General features: G+C 31.2%; 1 protein-coding gene across 1 annotated transcript in view; it reads left to right on the top strand.

The window, feature by feature from the left end:
- Positions 1-10,658, top strand: part of LOC106463939 (synaptogenesis protein syg-2-like) — a gene marked incomplete at its 3' end in the record, with an annotated part of 46,811 nt that overhangs the window by 34,375 nt on the left and 1,778 nt on the right. The window contains exons 2-5 of the mRNA XM_022391572.1: positions 3,079-3,129; positions 5,162-5,497; positions 6,978-7,088; positions 7,684-7,887. Coding sequence (XP_022247280.1) covers positions 3,079-3,129; positions 5,162-5,497; positions 6,978-7,088; positions 7,684-7,887 — 702 coding nt within the window. The remainder of the gene's footprint in view (positions 1-3,078; positions 3,130-5,161; positions 5,498-6,977; positions 7,089-7,683; positions 7,888-10,658) is intronic.

The following is a 10,658-nucleotide window of genomic DNA, read 5'->3' as shown; positions in this document are numbered from 1 at the left end:
ATAATTACAAACAAACAAATGCTAGTTAAAATTGTTTATGAAAAGCTAAAAAAAACCATCAAGTTTATCTTGTATTCTAGGATTAAACGTTCAATTATTTAATGTTTTTTTAGAAACAAGAAAAATATATACCATCACATTAAACCTATAAATAAATTGAAACAAATATTGGAGAATACCAAGCGTGAAATAAAGGTTAATAATAGGGATTTATAAAATGTGAATATGTTAGTATTTGTAACGGTCAAACTAAAAGGAACTTATAACACGGATTACAGAAACATAAAGAGTACGTTAAAAACAATGAAATAGAAAATTCAGCTATAGCAGAACACGAACAAACAACACAACATACAATTTTATGGTACAAACTAAAACTTCAGCTCAACCTCGCAACATCTGCAGCTTTAAAATATCCGAGAATAATTGGAAATGGTAAAATTTAAAAAGAACAAAAATTTTAAACTGAGATATTAAGGTCCAGCAAGTATATTGCATTGATATATGGCGTGACACATTGTAAAGGTTGGCCACTCACTGACTTACATGAATAACACAGAGACATAATAGCACATGACCTGTAAAAAGCTCAAATACTGAAAACACATGTCTTGTGAATAACTTTTGAAGTGGACATGGAAACATGTAAAGTTTTTTTATGTGGAAGCCGTTTGATTGTGTAAATGGGAAACGTTGTATTTTAATCATTTACAAAATGATTTCTACTTCCATAACACATTTGGGAAGTATTATGTAACATTATGTAACACATAACAAGTGAATCTTACTGAATATTCACTATAGTTTGAAATTTCATATATCAAAAAATGTGTAAGAAGTAATGTTAAAATCATTTACTAAAGTCGGAGGCAAAGAAAGGATTTCTCCAAATAATATTTTCAAACATTTGAAAATGATGAAAAAAAACATTGTTTTATTATATTAACAAAATACTATTCGCAACCAAATTTACCCAGATCCTTCTGGAATGTGAAATTGCTATCTCAGCATGTCTTTGATGGCACTCAGTAAGTATGAATACAATAAACGCTAGTTAGGTAGAGTATTAGTGCAAAGTTGTATTAAATACTAAAGCGCCATGCATTTTTTGAGGATAGAGATTTCTGAAAGTGTTGAAAATCAATATGTGTAATGCTTGGCCACACGTGATAAAATGTGTATGATACCATTCAGTAGAATTAGGATTTTGATAATAAGTAATCGACGAAAAAAAGGTGTCGAAAAATGAGTGTCAGAAAATGCTGAAATCTATTTTTGTAGTATATAAACAATCGAACCATTGGTGCTTCAGAATGAAAAGCATAAGAGAACATTACGTCACCTACAAGTATGCTCAGCAATATTGTGTTTTAAGTAAGGTCTGCCAGTGCTGAATCCTAATTTTGTAGATTAATGAGAGCCTAGAAACACATACTTAGAATCAAGTCTAGGGATTAATTTGAATCAATTTGCTCCATAGTCTTCACTAACATGCTGAGATTTTGAAACAACTAAGGAGACAGATTATATTACACACTTGTCGGAACCTAACTGAGGCCATTTTTCAAAGAATGATGGCAGTTACTTAGACTCAGGATGGTGCTACGAGTAACAAGTCGGAGATAACTATGAGGTTTTTTCTATGACTGATTGTGTGATGCTTATGGCTGATTAATGTTTAATACGCAAGGAACAATAATATTAATTTTGTCCACTTTTCCCTGTGATATATCTTGTGAGTTATAGAAAGGAAATATACTGATATCATGAGCAGTGCGATGATATATCATATATACCAATTTAGTATAAGATGTCTTTTTTGGTTGTTTGTTATTAGAGCTAAATCACATTGGGCTATATCCTATGTCCATCGCGGGAAACTGAACCCCTGAATGTAGCAAACCCCTGACAATATAAAGTGTCAATAAATAATAATAACTTGTGTTTAACGAATAAATACAACAAAGTAGCATAAAATAACCTACTTGTAAGTATGCATTTCCCCTACACTATTCTCTTAAGGCTCCTTTAATTCAAAACTAAACGGAGCAAACAAGAAGTTAGTATGAACCGTTATTTATCGGCAGCTCTTAGTTATTACAATAGTAGTTAACGGTTGTGATGATTAAAAGTATATTGTCGTTTTCTTAAGCAACTATCATTCATGAAGAATTTAAAAATAAATAAATTACTTGTCATTACGGAATTATTGAGTTTGAATTTATTTTATATTGATATTAAACTTTAATATCCTGTCATGCATATATGTGGTACATTTCGCTTAATATTCTATAACTTAAATAACAAAAGTGTGACTAAAAGCTAGCGAGCCAAACTATGATCTATATTTGCCATCGAATATAGATACAAATTATTGAGGTTAAAGTTATTGTTGTATCTATATAATTTTACATTGATATTAAACTTTATTATTCTGTTAAGCATATGTGTGCTAAGTTTCGTTTAATATCCTACATCTTTCTCGACATACCATCATATGAAACTTGATGTGGCTGTTTTCTTTCTTTTTCTATAGAATGGTCAATTACATTATAAAGAATAATTGATGTTCATAATAACTTGTTAACAACTAAACTATTAACTTTAATATATCTGGGCAAAGAGTAAAAGTGAGTTAATTCACTTAAAAGTGATGTTCTGGCTGCATTAGACTTATTTGATCTCCGACATGTGAAATTGAGGGATCGTGACTTCATGACATTATCAAGGGGCAACATTCGTTGGACATCAAATATAAGACACTCTCCAGATGATGCAGCCTACTTGCAATACTATTGTTTAACTGCTTTATTTTTCTTCAAACTCTTTCTACTCTAGTTTCACAATTCTCTGCTTAGTATTATTATATCTTGGTTCTCATTATTTTTAACCTTGCCTTTTTCATAAACTTAATTAATTTCTAAAAGTGCATATCTACTTATAGAAATATCAAGGCCATTTTGTAAGTATTTTTTTTAAGTTTATTTTTTCCTTTAATCGCAAAGATATTTTAATTTCATAATTCTTTACTTTTTACTCAATGAGAATATGTTTTCCTTTTTCTTTTACGCATCCCAGGAGTTCCGGGAATAAAATTAAAACCTGTTCAATTTTATGATGACCAAACAGGTATAGTATTTATTTCAATTACCGATATGACATTATTCAATTAAGTTTACTATCAAAATTAGGCTTACAAAGTCAAAAACAGCACGATGAATAGTATTGTTTATAGTTCATTTTTCATTTTTTTAAAAAGTTGTTATATCTTTTTCGTAACATGTAGGTGAAGTATGAAAGCTCTGTTTATCCAGGAAAATATTAATATGTACATAAATGTTATTGATATGGGTAGTCTTCTGAAGATAATAGAAATTAGCCAATATTCTTAATACACTGTGAGAAATAATTAAAGCATTCAGATCCTTTGAATTTTGGGAGAGACACGATTATCTGTTGCCTATTATAGCTACGTTCTTCTCATGGTTAACCGAGACTTAATTAACTTTCGAAATATTCAACCTTTCTATAAGAATGAGTGCGTCATTCTGTAACTAATTTCTCAGAAGTTGCCTCAAAATATTTATCTGATTATTCGCTTACGAAATACTACAAGGAATGCATCTCTGAGGCTAATCTCTGATGTCACTGTGGTTAAACATTTCTTATAACCTTTTATGTCTGTGCAATTATCACATGTGATAAAGTAGGTTTTGAGAAAAAATTTAAATTAAAAAGAAATTAGTGTTTTTTTTTATCAAAAAGGTATTAAATAATCACATTTACTAGAAGCGAATGTTATGTTTTATTGAAAAACAAAAACCAATGTCAAAAATGAAAATAAAATACATATATTCAAGCTCAAGGAACATAATAATTACTGATTTTCTGAGTTCTTTTCATCATAAAAGTAAGTTTTTAATGTAATGCCATCTCGTAAAGCTATCTTTATACAAGTAGTTATGTTTTATTGTCATCATATTTGGTTGTTGAATAAGTAACTTAATTTAATGTTCTTGTGACATGTTTTGTCGTGGTTGCCTTTAAATTCGTTCAAAAGGCATACCGTATGTTGAACAATAAGGCTAGAACGTTACATTTCAAAAGTCACTATATTATGCCATATCACTTATTTTACGTTTCGCAGACTTTGACTAAGGGAATCATTTCGATTATTGGTAAACAATATTTACTATTACTTCTTGCAATTTCACGTTTTAATTTAAGTTTTATGAGGAAGGGTTGTAGTTCTAAATTTAACATTGCTCTTGGTTAATAAGTATCTATAAAAAATTATCTTACTAACAACTTCACTAATTCAATCAGCAAGTTCGTAGACCATTGTCACACTAGGCTTAGCTATATTCTTTATGTTTCGGAATGAGTATTTATTTGTTCGAAAGCGTTATACATATAATAATATATTCAGAACAATTATTTTACAAGAAACATTCACCATTGGTAAATTTTGATACAATATCTAAGGTGTCTTAAATGCTGTCCACACTGTTACGTATATATGATTTATTCACAGGTATCTCTTTCAAACATGCACCTTTAGACATAACGGCCTCTGTTGTGGTTAAAGGCTATCGAACCAAACATTAAATCCAAGAGTCTGTGATTAGTGTAACGTTGCCCCAAGATCGCGCTGCGCACTTTGGGGCCGGGGGTGCGTTATAAGAGAGAAGACCAAGTACCACTATTTGATTAGAGTAACCCTAAAGTTGGCAGTGGGTGTCTTCTCTTCAGTTTCTCAGCCCAAAATTGGAGACGGCTGTTGCAAAAATTTCTTGTTTAGCTTTGCACGAATATCCGAAAAAAACAAACAAATCAAATATAACACATTAGATTTTTACCGTAATGACATCACTCATGATTGACGTCAGTTCTTATGAAAAAAGTGTGCAACGAAACATGGCGAATAATATATAGAATTACGAATAAAATGGCCGTATATTAAACAGAAGTAATTTAATAAATTATCAATCTAATTGCTTGTTGCTTTCTAAAATTTTACGAATACGGTTTAAATGTAAGAATGGTTATACAAATAATTGCTTGTTTTTATGTTTAATAAATAATTTGTAATAGTGGTGTTAACCTTATTTTGTAAAAACAAAAACAAAAAAAAAACGAACAAATTTGTGATCTATTTTAGAGTATTTTGAATACAACTCCGTGGTGGGCGACAAGGTAGTTTTACCATGCAACATAACACCTCCTTCATTTGACGACAGCGTAGCGCTGATTCTGTGGTACATAGGTGACTCTGGGAACCCGATCTACAGTGTAGATGCAAGAAACGAACCTGTGCAAGAAGGAAAACATTTTTCAAGCGACATTCTTGGATCTCGAGCCAAGTTTAACATTTCCTTAAGAAGCGCTTTCCTTGTCATCGAACCAGTTAAAGCTGATGACAGTGGTGAATATCGATGTCGTGTTGATTTCCGTCGAGGCAGAACTCAAAATAGGAAACTCAAAGTTAACGTAATCGGTAAACGAAAAAGCTAGAAGGTCTTTATTGTTCTTTATGATAACTGTAGTAACATAAACTGAAGTTTGATGTAAAATTCGTATACATGATTTTCTTATTTCAAGCTAATTAAAACATTAAAATAAAATGCAATAATTTTCAAATGAAAATGAGCTATGATTATTCTAATGTAAAAAATGAATGCATATACTCTAATGTACTCCAAACCTATTATTAAGATTTCGTAAATAAGACTCTTGTATTGTGCAACTGAACATAGTTTCCACTAATATAATGATTATTGAATGTGTAAGAAAGGAAAGGTAAGTTGTTAAACAATTATTTTTGTCAACTATTAGAATGACAAAATGGAAAGGATTGGACAAAAATGTAGTCGATTTATTTGTATTCTTAAAATCATGTTAAGATGATTTTTTACCTAAATACATTTGTGGAACAAATATTGTGAAAGATATAGAAGATAATCATGACGAATAACTGAAAAACAAATCATGCATGTTTCTACTGCTAATAATTTTAATTTTCACTCGGTAGAAGAACGTTAGTTCAGATAGACATGTTTTAATAACTTATTTCATAAAATATACCCGTCACACCAAACATGCTCGCCCTTTCAGCCGTTTGTAAAAGAGTAGCCCAAGAGTTGGCGATGGGTGGTGATGACTAGCTGCCTTCCCTCTAGTCTTACACTGCTAAATTGGGACGGCTAGCGCAGATAACCCTCGTGTAGCTTTGCGCGAAATTCATAATAATAATAAAGAGTTTCATAAGATATTCTCCTTATAGATACTAGACTTTGAGGTATGATTAAATGAAGTGTTATATTTAGATATCGACCAAAAGTACCTATAAAGTAATATTTAGTTGCCATTCCTTTTTTTTTCATTGCGAAATACACTTTCAAATGGAAAGTAATTTATAATCAATTTGATTAACAAATTACATAATTTTTTGACGTTGATCTATTCAGTTGCTTCTATTAAAGCACTAAGGCCCGGCATGGCCAGGTGGTTAGGGCGCTCGACTCGCAATCTGTGGATCACGTGTCGAATCCCCGTCCCACCAAACGTGCTCGCCCTTTCCGCCGTGGAGGCGTTATATGTGAGTTCAATCCCACTATTCGTTTGTAAAAGAGTAGCCCAAGAGTTGGCGATGGGTGGTGTTGACTAGCTGCTTTCTCTCTAGTCTTACACCCCTAAATTAGGGAGGCTAACGTAGATAGCCGTCGTGTAGCTTTGCGCGAAATTCAACCAAAATTAAAGCATTTCTGAAATGGATATAAAATTATTAGTTTTGATACCATCTTCGCCTGAATCTCATATATTACCTAATGTGCTTGTAATATTGCAAGTTGCTCTTTAACTAATACATGTAATAGATAAAGCAAAACTAAACATGTGAATGTTAAATATTTTATGGTTAAGCATTTCTTTTTTCTTTTCTTTTTTCAAATACATGTTTAATCTCGATCTGCTTACAGTTCCACCGAAAGAAATTTATGTCCAAACAGGAGATAAAAAATTCCAAGATACAGTTTTCGGCCCTATTAACGAGGGAAGCTCAATAAACCTAACATGTATAGCTGTCGGAGGTGAGAATTAGGGCAGTTGTTTGCTATATTTTAAGAATAAAACTAATTGTTTTCAAGTATTTATTATTAATATTATTATTTTTTGTTTTCATTTATAGTGAAATAGCGATTTTCAGTTTTTCATGGAAACATTATTCCTTAAAATCTCCGGAAATAAGACTTCAAGGAAAACTAGAAATATACTTAATCTGTATTTTTTTTACTTTTAATATAATTCGGCATGTAATTTTCAAAGAAGTTAGATATAGTTGTAACACGATTTTATTTGCAAAATATTGATCACTACAAAAGCCCAGTGAATTGGTTTCCTTTATGAAGTTATACAGTAAGAGTAAATTTAGAAATAGTTTCCAATTAAGTTGTATAGTAACAATTAATTTCTGTTTATCCAAAAGAAACAGAAAATATTATAACCAAAAGCAGATATTTTATTTGTTTAGGCTTATAAGTTTTCGATTTTTTTTTCCCACAAGGAAAACAATATAAAAACAGCGCTTGTGTTGAGAAATCTCTAAAGGTACTTTAATCTCCTGTCAAATATATCCACTGGTTTCGAAGCAAATATTCTTATTTATGGCAAGAATTTACTCTTCAGGAAACCCTTCTCCCTCTGTGAAGTGGTGGAGAGAAGAGGCTCTAATGGACGACAGCTACACTATTCTGAAAGACAGAGCAGTGTTTAACAGTCTTGAGATAAGAGCTGTAGATCGAACCCTGTCAAAAGCCACCATAACCTGCCAGGCTATGAACACTAATCTCACCATGCCAAAATCAGTGACAATTAAACTGGACGTAAACTGTGAGTACTTTTAATAACAAATTTAAAAAAAAAATTATTATCAGTCGGTTACACTTTAAGATCTGCCAAATACTTCTTAATTTACTGGAAATTTCAAATTACCTCTCAAAATTCCATCTTGATTGAACAGCTTTACTAGACTTGGCCACTTCAGTTTTCAGTTTCTGCTGTCTTTAGAAAATAAGAAAGGTGATGTTTTTGTAGAGTAGTTACTTAAATAGTAAATTTCTGTGCCTTTCAACTAATAATGTTCTTAGTTTTCGGTGTAAGGGAATCTAATTACATAATGTTCAGGATTTTATAAACTTTGTAAAATACGCTTTTCCCTTTCAATTTTTTTTTTTACTTTTCGTAACTTAAGTAAACAAAAACATTGTACTAATCCCTTAACCTTTAGAACGAGTTACAATAATACTATTGATATTCTCTTAACTTGTACAAAAATAATTGCTGTATTTGTAGCAGTTAAAGCAACCACTGGGAAGGTATAAGAATGATAAAGCTGTAGTGTTTTATAGATTGAATTGTTATCGTCCTATCTTTTGATCAGAACTAAAACTGTATATCTTTTTTCTTTATATTTAGTTGAATATCATTTGTAAAAATTGTTTAAACATATTCCTAAGCTTAATAATGTTTGCCCAGTTCTACAAAATTATATTCCTTTAACACACTTTAATTATGATTATTAATGCAACAAAAAATATAATGTATCAGGTTATAATGCAAAGAGTTATCTTTGACTGGATATTAAATTATTTTTCTTAAACTTAGCACGGGGATATTTTTACATGTTTACAGCATGTGAAAAAAGAACAATTTCTATCTACCTATGCTCTGATTAATTCACAACACATAAATTAAAGATACAGAAATTTGATAAATGGCAATTAACTATCTAGCATAATGATTAAATCCAATATGAGCCGAGTAACCTTTCCTACAAATATGTAAAGTTTAAAGGTTCAAATCAAATTTTGAAACACCTGTACGAAAGAGTTAATATTATATCGGTCCATCAGCAAAGGATTGATTTGGTTTCTCACCTAAGATTTTCAAAGATTTCTACTGAAATAATGGATCATCGTCAATAATAACTGTAATATGTACCTTTGATGCTACTAATTTATGTAAAAAGCAACAATCTTTAAGATGACGTAATTATGGACTGTAGATGATAAGATTTCTAGAGCATCATATTGTGTGATCGGAAATACATCAATAATCAAAATCTGCTCTAAATTCATTGCTATATATAATCAACCAGATAGTACTGCGAACAATATACAAGTCAACAGAAATGTACTTATACACATTCAATAGAGAAATAGCTAAATACAGTGATCTCGGGACCAGTGATAGAAAGATATTCAATCTTTTTTGAAGAACTAGACGTGTGCATATGTGATGAGTGCCAAAAAAGCGTATATACTTATTACCGGGTGAGCTTCATTCTATTGGTATGCTTTTAGTACAATCATTACATTAAAAACACAAGCTAACACCTAGTAAATGTATCAGTATACTAAGAAACATGTTTAACCCCAAAGTCAATATTATAAAACGTTGTTTCAAAAAGATTTGTTGAGATAAAGGGTGTCTTCAGTGTCTTGTATTGTCCGATTGAATCGTAGTGAGGAATTATTAGAACAAGAAACCGACGTTACTGTCATCTATTTACCTCAGAAAGTTCATATTCTATATAAATATAGGCTCACTGTGTTAAGTAAATGACGACTACAAACATTTTACGTGTAATACACAGGTCACTACTGTAAGAAGTCTAGTTATGTTTTCACTTTTTCTACATCCAGGGTTACTAATGAGGTGTAAAAACCACCAAAAACCGGAATAATTTAGTGGTGAATCGAATGATAAAATGAGTTTCATATTTGTTATTAATTTATTTCTTAGGCCCCCAAAAAGTTCCATTTCGTAACACTCTTTTAGATAGGCCAATAAAGTTAATATATTTCTTTATACTTTATTCCTCAGCAAAGATGGGTGCATTAACATGCATCTATGCATTTTTATGACTCGGGAACTAATAAATATTTTAGATTTTTATAAATCCATAATATATACCGGGTTATTTTGAGTGCTATAGGGAAATAATTGTTAATGACATGAAATAGGGTGTTGTGGGCCTATCCTGTGACAATATATATCACTGTGGTTATTGAAGGTCAGATTCATGGTCATGTCTTTCAAAACTTTCATTAATATGCACCATATACTCTATGCTCAAAGTATCAATGACAAGGGCGTAAACAATAATAAAATATATATTTTGAACCACAAATTACCAACATATATCCACAAAAACAACAATTATTGGCGTAAAGAGAAATGAAATAACCATCCTACAAGTATTAAGGAATGGTGGCTAGAAATCAATAGCTATTTTGAAAGTGTTGAACTAAATGTGAAATGCTAATATAGCAGCTTCATTATGAACCCTGGTTGCTGTTCATGGTCTGCTCCCTGGATCTGTCTGTAAATGAACCTGTGGTACACAGACGTTTATTTCCTATCGTTTGTTGTGAAGGATAGTATTTTTCTGAAAACAGCTGGACCATTCTTGTGACATTCTCCTTACAGTAGGGTCATGCTAAATTGTTTTTCAACGGAATACTGTTCCATTATATTGATAATTTGGGGAAAATGCAACACAATGGTAGTGTTTTACTTTATGTAACAACCATTGCTCTGGTAGGATTTTGAGCTTTAATGGCACAACTCCGTATCCGTGGAAGGGATGCATTTATGCC

Source organism: Limulus polyphemus, unplaced genomic scaffold (assembly GCF_000517525.1).
Source record: "Limulus polyphemus unplaced genomic scaffold, Limulus_polyphemus-2.1.2 Scaffold1521, whole genome shotgun sequence".
Lineage (NCBI taxonomy): Eukaryota > Metazoa > Arthropoda > Merostomata > Xiphosura > Limulidae > Limulus > Limulus polyphemus.
This window is presented reverse-complemented; position numbering and strand designations above follow the sequence as displayed.